Source organism: Ixodes scapularis, unplaced genomic scaffold, assembly GCF_016920785.2.
Source record: "Ixodes scapularis isolate PalLabHiFi unplaced genomic scaffold, ASM1692078v2 PGA_scaffold8__174_contigs__length_109621045, whole genome shotgun sequence".
Lineage (NCBI taxonomy): Eukaryota > Metazoa > Arthropoda > Arachnida > Ixodida > Ixodidae > Ixodes > Ixodes scapularis.
This window is the reverse complement of record NW_024609883.1, coordinates 1,730,094-1,744,614: the sequence shown is the minus strand read 5'-3', so window position 1 is coordinate 1,744,614 and position 14,521 is coordinate 1,730,094. Positions and strand designations below refer to the sequence as shown.

Here is a 14,521-nt window from a genome sequence, read left to right as displayed (position 1 = left end):
CCGATAAGCACTGAAAAAGTAACCCCCGAAGGGGTTTTCTCAAAATGTGTAACAATAAAAAATCCTGAATTGTAGCTCACATGAAAGAAGAAAAACCCCACTTTTGCGCAACAAGAACCTTTTATCAATAGGCTTATTTGTGGTGACCCCGAACACTGACCGCAGTGAACTGCCCGTGAGGCCACCTTTTTCTTTGTACATTGTTTCCATGTGCTTATCTGTGAAACAGCACATAGAATTATTTTTCCTAAAAAATGCCATAGATATGCATTTGCTTTTACGACATAAACCCCGATTTCTGGCAGACACAAAAATAGACACAGAAAACCACGGAATTTGAGAGAAAAAAAAAACACTGCAAAAACATCCCTGATTTTGCAGAAAAATAAACACAGACGATATGGAACCCTAGTCATGACCAATTCTACAGGCTTTAAGCATTCTAAACATTCAGATATTACAATTGTGCACCCCTTAATTTCGTATTAAAAATGTGATCAAAAGATTTTTTTTTGCAATATATCGCAGAAATTGAACTATTGCCAGATGACGAACGGCGCTGTCAGAGGATCACGAGTGACTGCTTCCCACATGAATGAGCATGACTGGTCGGTTCCTTGTCTGCATGGGAAGCCATCGCTTGTTGCTGACTGATGAGTGCCGTTTGTCGTTCAACTGTATTCGGCCTGGTTCGGTGGCGCCATCTGTAGGTCTGAGCTGCCGCAAACTTTGAGCACATTTCAATTCTAAAATAGGCCGCACAGCAGTGTAATTTATTTTTATTTTTGGTATGCTTAGAGCACGTAGATCACATTTTGGCCATAAAGAGGCGATCTCAAGAACCTTTGTAGTGCCTTTTTATGTGCTTTGTTGTGTTCCTTCTTTAATCTATCATGTCAGAGTGGCACAGTTCGTAAAGGATGGACTGAAGCATCCGTTTGACAGAAGGCACATAAAGCAAAATACTAAGTTAGGGTAGTCGGTATTTCATCACAGATTGAATGCCAAAAAACAAAAGAAGGACAGAGGGAGGAAAAGACAACACTAGGTGTAATCGCATGCTGCATGTTGTCTCTTCCTTCCTACATTCCTGCTTTTTTTTTGCATACAGCCTGGGATGCATAAAGGTTCTATATCACAACCAAATGACTGTTCTATCTCTTGACATTATCTGTAGCGAGGTAGCCTGCAATTATGCATGATCCGCATGGCTACGGTGTCACTGTTTGGACTTCTTGAGTGCTGCCCAATCATGCGTTCCTTACTCGCTCAGTGTAAACCATGTTAGCTATAAGAGTTTAAAGTCCTCACCTATGTAGAAAGATGCCTGTGAGTGGGATGAGTTGACAAGGAACTCGGTTATCTGCTTCGAGACTCCCTGGAGCACACAATGCATATAATCCACCGTGTAGCCCCAGACAATGTTAAATCCCATCAGGTTCGTAAGAGGTGAGGGCCCCTTCACACCATTGATGTCCGTGTTTAGTTCAACTGCCAGTTGAGCATCCCGAATTACTCCTGCTGGTGTTCGTTCTGGTCCAGGGGTCGATGATAGGTATCGCATGCCTCCTGCAAACAACAAAGTGCACCCGGACACCTGTTTTAGCAGACTTGCATAGTGGATGAACGGGATTTATTGTAAGTGGATCGAGATTTGCTCACAATCGGCCTCATACAAAATTTTAGGTCGAAATGAGGCGTCTTATAAGAAGTCTGTGCTCAAAATTAAATTTGTTTTTTTTTCCAATTTTTCATATTTTGCAAACTGAGAGCAACACAATATTTAATTTCCTTTAGCTTTCGGAAATCTAAATGAGGTAACGAATAATAAGATCTGGTCTCTGCAAATTAAAAAATCGGAAAATACTGGGCTTAATTTCTGCTTTGAAGGGAAACAAATTGCACTTTATTACTGGCAGTGATGATTTTTACAACTGTAAGTTTTTAGCGCTCAATGTGTCTAAGTGCAATTGCATATATAACTATAATTAAAGAGACAGACTCAAAATATCATTGCTTCATTTTTAATTAGATATAGCTCAAGCCACCTTCAAATAAAAATATTTGAGGTGCAAATATTTCTTTAATAGAGCTGGATTTTACCTGAAAACAACACATAAACGGCTTTCAGATGCTGAAATATATTACGCTATTACCTGGCACTTGTGATAACTGAACCATTGAGCTTGCTCACCATCACACTTATTCAAGTAATATGAGCTTCTTTTAGGGTTCTTTTTCCTCAGAATCAAGGTGGTTGGTTAAATTTAGAGCAATGTGGACATTAAAAATGATCTACTTAAGTGCCCGATTTATCTTATAATGCATAGTTTTTTTTATTTATTTATTTTGTTTTCAAAAGAACCAAAACCATGTGGAGCAAATCTGAGATAAGCATGAAAGTTTGCTCATCAGTATAGATTTCAGCCCTGTACCGCAGCCACCTGTACAGTGGCTTTCCTTACATATGACTGATTTCAGTGTGGTACCTTTTGGAAACTGCACACCCAAATATACTCAGAATTTCAACAAGAATTGGCTCAGCTTTGGTTTCTGGATTTGGCTTTTCTAAGAAAAAAAATCACATATACTTGGTCTGAAACCTCGTCATTATGTTGCATCACATGCATTCAGCACATTGCTTATGCAGAAAAATGCCAGTGCTGCGACTGTTCCGTTCTTTGTGCCGACTGTCTCTGAGCTTTTTAGTAGGGTCATCAATACTGTCAGGGTGCTTGCGTTTCAACTCTTATTTCAGTCATGAGCATATTGCACAGTTTCTTACCTTCTTTATGCTCAGCCTTTGTGAGACACCATGGACACCCAAAGAAGTTGTTGAACTGCGTAAAGTTCTGCACTGCTGCTCGTGCTGGTGCGTCTACGCAACAACAGAGAGCGTAAACTTTGCTGTGGTACGTCTTCATCATGTGGGTCCACGTGAGTGGCTCCATGCTGTTGAATTGTTCGACGAATTTGCCAAGGAACAGGGTCATTTTAGGGCGTTTTTTCCCAAACCACAGACCAGCAAGTGTTGGGTGCTTGTACCTTATTTGAGGAGGAAGTTCATTGATAATGAACTGGATGGGCCAGATTGAGTTTCTTGATGATTTGAAAAGTGAGCTGCCATCCGTATTGAATGTGATGGTCAGATCACCATACTGCAATGTTCCGTCTTCCCTAAGCTTTCTGTAAGCGGCCCCTGCTGTGATGTCATTGATGTTTTCATTTGTGGCAGTTGCAGCAATCTTCTCAAGGTTTTCATGAAGTGCCTGCCTGTTCCTTGATCACAAAGAAGCAGCCATTAGCTCGAAGTTTCCTTAACTCGTACGTGGTGTTGCAGATCTTGCAGGTCATGTCCAAGTTCAGAAGTGTCTCACAGGCTTCACAGTAGTAGAAGTAGTTAGCCTTGTCCTTGTTCCACAGCTTGCGGAAAAGGCATTTGGATGGTGGCATTGCAATGCAGCCTAAAATAGCGTTCATGATGCACAACAAATCGTCATGCGCCGCCCAAGAGAGCGCATGAGCGATAACGAACGATGCTAAAAGCACGATGGCCATCATAACTGTGGTGTCTGAACCCAGCAGACGAACGTCGTCAAATGGAAGCTGATCGCCCTCACCAACGCCCTCACCCGCGCCCTCAGGATTGCCGGCCTCATCTTCTCTGTCGTCATCAGAGTGCACTTCGTCGTAGGAGCTTGGGAGAGATCCATCATTGTCCTGACTAACTCCTTTTGAGTCTTCAGCGGGTGCAGAGCTGCTGGCGTCGCTTGTCACCTCGTCGTAGTCGTCGGGTATCGCAGAAGTTTCTGGCAACGACAGTTCTCCGGTTTGTTGATTTGTGTCAATTTCGCTCGCGCACCTGACACGGGGAAATCCACTGACCTGTTCGATGTCACGGCTCTCGCCAGCTTCGCGTGAGGAACCCGGGCGAGCGTCCTGGCGCTCCGCGAAAGTTTCGGCGCTTGCAGTAGTTTCCGCACGATTTGCCCGCAAAGCTCTGTTATGCCGTGTGGATCTTGGCACGACGAAAGGCTTCTTCCTAAAGTATTGTTTCCTTTGGTGTACTCTCCCCATAATTCTCAAGAGTTAGAAAGGCTGGCTGAAGCCGACGAGTCTGGTTTTGTGCTAGTGGCGGTCACCCTCTCGTTGCTCGTGACCAGACAACTACGACCCGCTCGCTCTTCGGCGCCCGACAGCTCAGCTCCTCGTCACTCGACACAGACAACAAGCATTGCCTGGTGTTGTGAAAACGGAAAAGCCCCGGACCAGACCCTCCCTATCGAATCCGTCCGGCAACGGTGAACTCATTGAGTAGCATCGCCACATGGCTCCGGTCGGCTTGCCCGGAAACGAGGCGAGAGGCGACAAGGGGGTGCCGTGGGACCACCGTGTTGGCGTCGCCCCACCTAGGCGCGGAGCTAAGCCGGACCCTTCTTTCTGGCTGCGTTAACGCTGGTCCGAAACGGGGTCAGCCGACTCAAGAACCGGGAGGATTACCGGGCCAGGATTCCGGGTAACGACGCGCCAGCTGCGGGACCTCTGTGAGGGTGGGATTATCCCCGGACGCCACCTCCGGATGATCCGGCTAAGCCCTCTCCCGTGCCTCAACGCCGTCTGATGGAGGGGTCAGCACTACCACGGCCAACGTCGTCACCCCGGCAAACACTGGACCCCTTGCTGTCGCGTCCTTGGCGCAGCTTTCGAGGGCAAGGGTGCCTCGGCGCCGGAGTGTAAAGTCCGGCCACAGCTGCAGTGTGTGCATGTGGGTGTGTGCGTGCTCAGGGGATGAGTGGAGGCGGGGCCTGAACATGATTTGTTGGCAGCTCGGCCACCATTGGCTGCCAGCCGCGAGAGTACCGAAGAGCGACCCTATAAAAGGGGCAAACAGAATGTCGCATCGGTGCTCTCGGACGTTGTAAATACTTTGTACATATGTATTAAACAAAGTTTCGTTGCGAGAGACCCTCCCGTCTCGTCATGTCCCTGGACGGGAGTCTGCCCGCTGCTCCTTTCCTGGCCTGGCCCTGCATGACGCTACCCGGAGAACCCCCTCGGTCCCAACACTGGTAATTTTGATCGCGCACCTGGCTGAAGGAGTCCCTCTGCTGGTTCGAATGTTCCATTTGCGGTGTACAAAGGCCTCCCCTGCATTTCGCTTCACTGTGTACGTAAAAAGGAAAGCGAAAGCGAAAGCGAAACTATAACATGCGTCAATATCACGGGGGGTGGGGTGGGGTAAAGAAAGGAGAGGAGGGCGAGGAGGACTAGATTCTATTGGCTTTACATGTTCTTTTGGTGCCTTTTTCTGTTGGCTTTGCAAGTTCATTTTTGTCACTGGTAATTAATTTTAATTGTTTTCACTTATAATAGTATTTATCTTTAACATGTACGGCTGTGTACGTTTGCTAACAAATACTGCATCCACCGGTTGAAACATTTTGCTGAAAAACCTTATCCATTTGTTGTCTATGTTTGTTCCAAAAAGTTCCACGGCGCCTGAAAACAATATTTACCGATCAGAAACCGCGCTGCCAGAAACTGCAGTTGAGAAACTAAACATGTACGCGTATGTCAAATACCTCGATGGCGAAAAATCGATTTTGCCGGTAAGTTTGATAAAAAAAAGTTTAGACCGGCGAGTATCGACGACCTCGATCCCACAGTCGTGAAGCTCGCCTACTGGCGCTCGGAGGCGGGCGAAGAGGAAAATTACTATCCGGCTAATATTATGATGCTCGGAGGTGAGTGCTTTACTTCCTGTTTCCCGCTTAGTTATTTGATGTTTCTGATGCTATCAAGAAAGAATCAAAAGATGACATCTGGGTTTCAGTTGGGGAACATGTCTCGTATTACTTTTCTGTTTGCGGTCTATTTTGATGTACTCAATACTTTTTTTTGCTTATTGTAACAGAGACCAAAAAAGATCTGATCAAGAAGATGCAAGGTACCCGCCTAGCAATTCCCGTCATTATTGAGAGTACTGAAGTTCGACCAAGAGTAAGTATTTGCGTGTATTGTATGGTAACCGCAACAGATTTTTTGCTCTGTCTACAGTGCCGTCCGACGGCACTCCACTCGCGCCTACAAGTGCCGTCCGAAAGAAACTCGGATGACCCGTGTATCACGGGAGCTCGTTAAAGGCCTGTCCAAGCAGGATACTACAAAACTCACGACTCCGGCAAATCGTGCCGCGCTCCGCTACCGGCCGTCGGGGGGAAATTTCCCTCCGTCAAAGCTGCCGGGGGGAAACTTCCCCCCGTCAAATCTCCCCCTCGCTTCCTCCACGGCGGCCTTGCTCTGCTCATCACGTGGGTCCGGAGAGCCACTCACACGCTTTGTTGGCTGTCGGTCAATCGCTCAAGACTCTGCCGTTTTTCAAGTTCCGAAAACGGGAAAGGAAAGATTAGAGTGTGAGGGGGCAAGACAGGCGAGTGCGCGTGGTATCCAAGGTCGTGTTATGGTGCCTGGAGCGTGTCTCCGACTGGTGTTTTTAGCGTCCTATGCTGCCCATACATCAAAAGTGGTCCCCAAGTGGCAACAAATGACGTCACAGAAGCCGGAGTGTCATGCTGTTGACTGTCGCGATCCTGGTGGTTGGCTTTAGAGATTTTGGCGAAAAGCGCGAGCGAACGCGAGTGTCGCTGTCGTCACGGCGTCCCAGGCGTCCCAACTTTCGGCTGCTGCTTCCGTGGACTGTCACAGTGAGGAGCGACCTGCAGCAGAGCAGGCGTCTGCTATAGACACCACAGCTGTTGAGACACCACCAGGGTCGCGACCGGCGACAGCATGACGCTTCTATGACGTCATCAGGCGGAAATCGAGGGACCACTTTTTTTGGCCGCGGTAAACACACCAGTCGGAGACGCGTTCCAGGCACCATAGTCGTGTCATCTTCCAGCACTTCTGTGGATTGGATTGGATTCCCGCGGCTCTTGTTCCTAACGTACCTCATAGACAAACAAACCTGGTTGGTTTGGAGTTTAATAAAATAAATGATATATTCTTAAGTTCTCAATGTTTCTACATACAACTAAAAGTCTCACCGTTGCGCACTGCACTTTATTTATTTTTTTCGAGCTACGAACGTGGATTTTGACAAAGAAAGCTGAGCCAGGGCGGCCGAAGCGCACCCTTCGACGCAGGAATGTCCCAAAGCCACCCGAAGCCTGACCTCCTTGGCCTTCGAGCCGAGGCGACTGCGGTACGCGAGGGCGTTGGCGAGGTGAGCCAGACGCAGGTGGCGTGTGACGTCCAATCTCACAGGCACCGACGTCAGAGAAAAGTGGAGGAGGCGAGGAGAGAAGTCGTGGTCGTGAAAAGTTTCACGACTCCTGGAAAAATTTTTACGACTCCGACAAATCGTAAAAATAGAAGCGTCCGCTTCAATTTTCACGATTTGTCGGAGTCGTCCGTTTTGTAGTGTCCTGTTTGGACACCCCTTGACACAGCCCCCCGCCTGCGTTCACGCCGCTTCGCGGAGAAGGTATGTCGCGGCTAATTGCAAATTTATTGACCCATTTGGCCTTGCCGTACACGCCGCTTCGCGACGTCCAGCCGGCAAACCAAGCCCCAGTGTCCCCCATGCACCTCCAGAAACAGTCCCATACCATTTTGTTCAGCGAAATTTCGTCAACATACGTTTTTTTCAATTGTTAGTCGTAAAAAAGAAATGTAAGTATCGCCAAATGCGTCGACAAAACAAACTGTTCGAGCAAAAGAAAGAAAAATAAGCCCGCGTTGGGGATCGAACCCGGGACCGCTTGCTTAGGAAGCACACATCTTACCACAAAGCTACATTACAGCTTAGAAAAAATTGTTTTGAGAACTCGTTTTATACGAGACTTTCGGACGGCACTTGAACGCGTGAGTGGAGTACCGTCGGACGGCACTTGAATGCTCTGCAAGAGTGCCGTCGGACGGTACTCTAGACACTACATTTTTCTAATTCTGCTACATCTGTAACCGCTCCGCGTTCCTAGGCAAGAGAGTGCAAGGAGTTTGCGAGAAAACCAAGCAGTGTTTTTCGGGCTGCAACAGTAAACTAGACATCACGGCGAGCTCAAACTCTCCAAGAACGTAGACCTATCGGCTGAAGCAAAGTGCCGAAGTTTTAGAACGTTGCATCAACAAAATAAAAATTTATGGGCAGTTATCGAAAATGTTTAAGGAGAAAATGGGGCCGCAGCGTCTCCTATTTGTCTCCGTATGTTTGCAAGCTCTGTCTGCCACCAAACTTTGCACAATTTTGTAATTTTGGTTTTAAACATATTTATAAACCACTGCCAGCTAACAGGGAAACAAGATATTTAAGGGGCACTAAGAAGGTTTCTATTACCCTAGTTACACGGGTGCTCTCAACTGCCATTGAGTGAATGACAGTTGACTCAATCGCGATCGGCCGGAGTTACACGGCGGCACCAACTCTCATCGAGCCGCAGTCGAGTTCAACTGAGCTCCCCTACCTCAGTTCAACTGAAGGGAGTTCCCCAACGGAAGTCAAATGGCGCCTGTCTGCGGGATCACTGCCGTCGACCATTGTTTGCGAGGCGCTTACTGTTTTGGAATGCAGGGAGAGGCGTCTCGAAAAAATTGTGGCAGCAGATATTCTAGGAAGGAATAGGTTTAGGCGTCCGAGCTTCCGCTAAAACGACCCTGGCTAGCCAGCAAGCCACCAAACGAGAGAAGATTGCAGAAAAACCAGGTTTATAAATGGGCAAATAGCCCATTTATTTACTGCGGGCGGTAGCTTGCACCACCCAGCCTAAAATATGTGCAACCTAGCCCTGAACCTGTTTTGGTACTGGTGTAAACGCCGCTAAAAAGCAACAAGGTATTGAACATAATGAATAAATAAAAGGTGTGTCTCCAAGTAAACTACCTTAGAAATTAGACTGATCATGTGGCACAAGAACTAGTTTTGTTTTAGCTTCAACTGGGTTCTAGAGAGCCGTGTAGCACCATCTCAGTTCAGTTCAATCACAGTTGGGGCTAGGGTGACCACCCGTCCCACCACTCGTAGGACTGTCCCGCATTAAGGGCTCGTGTCTTGCTTCATGCGAGAAATTCCAGAATCTTCAGAATGTCCCGCATTTCACACTGTCGTAAAATTCACTCTGCAACTCATGGTGCTGCCGAACAACGGGGCGCGGGGAAGCGTGGAGGTTGCTGGTAATCGTGGGAATCGCAATGGTACGCCATTTTCTATACAAGAATTGCGGGAACTGACTGTCATTCTTGCAGAAGAACGGATGCGCATGTGCTGTTGTGCCTCTCCCCTTGGTGGCAAAATATAGTAAAAGAAAATTGTTTGGAAAAATTTAAATAAAAATTATCGTAATTACTTTCAATTTGCTGTGTCAATGTGAGAGAGATGTTGTGGAATTATTTTTTTTACTGAAGACAGCCACACACAAGGCCTGCAACTCACAAAGGTAGAAAAGAACATAATGTTAAAATTGGTGTATGACCACGTTGATAAAAGTAAACGTTTGCAAGAATTAATAACCCAAAAAAGATCTACAGTTTCTTTTTTCTAATTGATGCAGAGTTCTGCTGCAGGCGATTTTTATGTTTTCAACTTCGACACATTTAATAGCATATTTATCATTAAAAAAATAATACTGGGAGTGAAAATTGTTTGAACTTAATTGGTGCTATACAACTTGCAGGTGTATAAACAGTACAGGATATTAAATGTGTTAACAGAGCCTCGGTTTGCGCTGTGCGTGTTAACTGTCATAGACTCAATGACGGTTCAAAGCGCCCGTGTCAGATGGTCTATTTATGGCTGTAACTCAATTTAGGTGCTTCAAAGCATAAAAAAAATACAATGGTGCGCAGCCAACTTCATTACTTCATTATTAAAGGGGTAGGGAAATGAAATTCCAGCACTCATTTTCTAGCTTGAATGTGTTGCATGTTGCACCCCAACCTCAAAAACACCAGTCTTCCGTTGAAAGGCACAAGAAAACTAATTTTAAAGCTAAATAAACAATCTTTCAGTGTGCACCTCGTGGATGCATGCGGAGCCTATTTGGAAGGTAATCTAGCAACGTTGGGGAACTTGCTACGTAGTCGTGACGTAGCAGATTCCTTCGGAGCAGCGCCGCCCTTTGGAATTTCAACATTTTCCTTCTTAGCTTTCCTCCTAGCTGAACTCACAAATCGTGTATTGTACCAAACGGTCCAAGAAGACTGAAAGGAAAGACTCCCCTCTGTCTCGAACCCTCGTTCGTGCAACCGGACACCGCCATTTTCTCCCTAGAAGATTAGCCCGTCGCTCAAAACTCGAACAAAAGTTGTTTTCCCCACCCTGTTCAGCCCTAAGCTGACAGTGTTGTGGAAGCTACGTGCTCCTTGGTCCAGCCACACGCTTGTGACATTACGGGTGCTTCGAACGGCTCGGTTGTAACGCGCTGACGCTATTGACACCACCACAACGCTGACAACGCCACCGAGGGCAAAGCTCATAACCAAGCCTGCCTTGCTACCTCACGAACGCGGGAAATCTTTTCTTTCTGTTTTTGTTTGCGCCGGATATCCCATGACTCATCAAGCTCTCCGTTCGCTTCTCTTCGAGTGCTTGCTCGAGTGCACCGTTTGGAACGAAAAATATAGCCAGTCGTTCAAAATACAAACGTGCGATTATCATTTACGGTTATTATCCGTCATGCTTTACTCATTTCCGAACGAAATCTGAATATTTCAATTTTTGTTTCCGTACCCCTTTAAAAATGTGATAAAAGGTTGTGACATCTCAGACCTACAGATGGCACCACCCGAGCCTGGCCGAACGTGGTTGAACGGCGCTTGTCAGCCGATCACGAGTGATGGCTTCTCGTGCTCTAATATAGATTGAGTTAAAACCACAAATAGACAATCTCGGACAGCTCCTCAGCCCCTTTGATAATGTTGTGCCTCAGTCTTGCCATATGTATTACTACGTCACCTGGCCGGTAGTTGTCATGGTCTCTGAGCGTGCATGTAAAGTGAGGTTTTAGGACATGGATTTCCTTTACGTGTTTGTGGCATCTTAGAAGTGGAGAGCGCACACACCAAGATTGTAGAGCGGCGTAAGAATTATAAACCAAAATTTTATTCATCCGCTGAAAATGACCCCCTCCCCCTCGCCCCCCAAGCCATGTTTTACATTATCTTGGCTACTTTTCATGCAACCTTACCAAATATGTCTGCACAACAACAAAAAGATGGCAGTGTCCAGTGCCTCCGCCTTGGAAGCTGGCACCTTTCCGCTGTTGTCGTCATGCAATTGACGAGTAGTCAAGAAAATGTGCAATATCGCGGAAGGCAGGGAGTCACTTTCAGCCACCGGTTGATTGTTCTAAGCTCCGCTATGTCGTTGGCACGTGGATTGCTTTGACCGGCTCTCAAACTTTGCCGAGTGCTCAGGCATCAATTTTATGTTAGGTGTCGTAAGGATGGTGTTTACGCATATTCAATAGCTTTTCATTTCATAAATGTCAGGGTCCATCCTGTCCTGCAAGAAGTAAGTCACAATCATTCTTGTAAAATTTATTGATTCGATCTACGCAGCTCAAAAAAGGAGCTCCCAAACATTGTAATTCTTATAAGCCCTCATTTCAGTTCTTGCTCATATTATGGTGGCCTAATATACAGGTACCAAAAAATCAGAAGAGAGATGGTCCCAAGGTTCCTAAGAGTGGCAAGGGGAAAGGGCCACAGCCAGCAAAGCCTGAGGGAAGAATGAACCCTCTTCAGAGCCAGCTGTAGGAGGAAAATGCGGCCTTGTGGGCAGAGCTCGTGGTAATGCAGGGGGAGTTCCTGGTCCAGTGGCAGCTGACAAGGAGGCTGCAGGAAGCTCTCCTGGACAGGATCGGTATGCTTCTTTCCTTTAGGAGCCCTTCGGTGCCACTGAGACTGGGTACAATAGGAGAAACGGACAAGTTCCCTCCTCAGTTAGAGGCACATGTAGGTCCCCTTTGTTTTTAAATATTTGTCTGTTATTTGGGAAATATTTTTCAATCCAAATATTTTTCAAAAAATGGCGCTCACTGCTACGTGGATTGCATCTTCACTGTGTTTCTGTGACTTGGCGGGCATTAGGCGATTGGATAACCCTGGATAATTGTACAATATTTTGGCTAATCAATAAAAAATTGTTAATTTTTTAATTAATGGTTTAACAGACCATGTTGCAATTGCAGTTTTAAAAGGAGTGATTTCAAAGGCTAACCCAATTGAAACAAGTTGTGAAAACTCGAGGGGCTTTGAGATGCTAATGGTGCAATTTCGGAGTTCATTACCAGATTCGAAAACCACATGCTGTAACAGCTCAAGAAGTTGCGCACCGATCAGTGCACAAAACAGTTAAATACTGCAAAATTTCGAGCAAGCGCCCCCCCCCCCCCCTCCCCACGCAAGTCAAAATTACCTGGAAAGGGGGGGGCGCTATCCCGGAATGGCACCAAAATTCAAGATGGCGACAGAATTTTTCCGACAGAAAAAGAAAAAAAACGCATGCGCACGAATTTAATATTTTATCTATCTCTGAGAACATAGACTTTATTAGGCTACGTTATTCACTTTCAAAACCACTAAAAGACTCCTCAGAGTCGGTCGCAAGAAAAAGTCTGCAGCATTCCGCGATGTTTCCCAACTGCATGCCGTTGGCTATTCTGACAGCCTGTTCAGAAAGAAGTAGGTTGCTAATGGCTCATTCTGCACTTCTCTTGCGCTCCAGGTATTCAAAGAGCGCGTCGTCCACGTATTCACTGAACACCGGCGCACCATTATTAGCTCTCGTCGAAGTTTGGCTTTCCCGTAGTTTGGCTGTAGCAAACTCAAAATTCTGGTCCCATTCCCATAGCCGGTCGAGCTTGATGTGTTGAGGCGTCTGATGTACGTTTTGTAAGAATGCATAGCCGACCTCACACCTCCAAAACAAAGCCACAGTGGCGCGTGGCGATAGGGCTGCAAAGTAAGGTTGGATTGGATTGGATTCTTGGACTGAATTTCACAGGCCAGTGTTGCCTGGGCGCGTTTAGCACGGTGCGTGATCCGGGTGCGTAGCGGGGAGTGGGGGCGCTTTCCCGGAACGGCGTGGAAATGTGAAATTAGCAGTGAAGTTGTGTGTGTGTCTGTGTGTGTGTGTGGGGGGGGGGGGGGGGGGCTTTAGCTGAAGTGGGGGCGCTTGCTGGAAATTTCACGGTAGTCGTTTCAGGCGGCTCGTCACCACCTTGACAGCGCGTTTTTGGCGAATTCCCCCGTCGAGGTAATGACAAGTGCACAAAATGGGTACGTCGCCCTCCGCATCCTGCACTGTTGCTGCGTGCGGTTCTTTAATCTGGTGAAGAAAATGCAAAAGTTGATAGATAAATATCACGTAGCCCCTTGCCTTTTTGCAAATTGCTTTAATCTGATTAAGCTCTTATAATTGCCGCCTTTAAAACTGCACTTGCGAAATGGCCCATAAGACCACTAATCAAAACGTTAATTAACATATTTTGGTTAATTAGTCCAAATAATGTCATGGTGGTCGGGTCTAGTGCATGCAGATGGATAGCTAGGTTGTTGAAGTCTATGGTCATGGAATATGTAGGGTGGAAGTTTATAAACGTAGAGACGTTCAAAGCTCAAAATTTTATACTTCTCAGAAAGCGGAGCGGTGCGTGTGTCATAAGCACAATTGTGCATTAGACGAGCAGATTTTTTTTTTTTGTAATAAATGCAGATGTGTGATATGTCTTTGGTTTCTGACCCCAGAGAAGAAAGCAGTAATAAACCTTGGTATATATCAGCGCATAATACAGTTGGTACTTCAGCCATTCCGGTAAAAGGTGCTTTGCAGATGAAATTAGGCCTATTGATTTTGAGATTTCGTTTCGTTTGAACTGCCATATAGGAAGGTTTCTTACAGCCAGGTACGAGTGTTCACTTTTTAAGGACAAATAGTTGGGATGATCAGGATGATGGAAATAGTACGGTATATGATGAAAGACATGAATTAGGACACATCGGGACAAGGCAGAACTTGTCTGCATCTACGGTTGTCCGAATAACTAGCCAATTAGTTTATTTTGGTATTCACCCAGCTTGAAGTGCTGCAGCACTCAAAGAAAAATTACGCTCGACCGTCTTTTGTGTGGTCAAAGCTGGGGTTCATGGCAGGTGTGTATGGAGTGACGGAAGTGCTACGCCATTTGCGCCAAATTGCGCCCTGAACGTGACTCCAGTCCTGTGATTGCTGCGCCAAACTGCGCCAAGGGGCTAACCCTGCTACACGCTGCTACATTTTGCCAAAATATGGGCAAAATATAGCCGCGAATATCGAATACCGTATTTGAAGCTCTTGCACAAAAATATTAATACACGTACAACCCTAATCAGAACTAAAAGATTCCACAACAGCGAGAGTGGTCAGATGTTTTACTGCAGTGCGAGTTAAATGTTTGAGCATAGTCTGACGACAGTGATGTGCATACCGCTTCATATTATATTAGTGTGGGGCAGCATTGTGTTGACGCACATCGTGACAGAA

At 46.3% G+C, this 14,521-nt stretch overlaps 1 protein-coding gene across 1 annotated transcript; it reads right to left on the bottom strand.

Annotated features, from left to right (window-relative positions):
- Positions 1–1,288: 1,288 nt before the first annotated feature.
- Positions 1,289–3,187, bottom strand: LOC121833473. Its single transcript, XM_042286802.1, has 2 exons — positions 2,786–3,187; positions 1,289–1,569 (listed from the first exon to the last, which is right to left on the bottom strand). Exons 1-2 carry the CDS (start codon positions 2,991–2,993, stop codon positions 1,289–1,291), a joined length of 489 nt encoding a protein of 162 aa, XP_042142736.1. The 5' UTR covers positions 2,994–3,187.
- Between the last annotated feature and the right edge of the window lie 11,334 nt (positions 3,188–14,521).

Excerpts from the sequence above, each read along its gene's own strand:
- LOC121833473 (XM_042286802.1), bottom strand. The coding sequence starts at position 2,993 with ATGACCCTGTTCCTTGGCAAATTCGTCGAACAATTCAACAGCATGGAG. Across the intron at positions 1,570-2,785 it reads AAAGGCTGAGCATAAAGAAG|GAGGCATGCGATACCTATCA; the intron begins GTAAGAAACTGT and ends TGTTGTTTGCAG.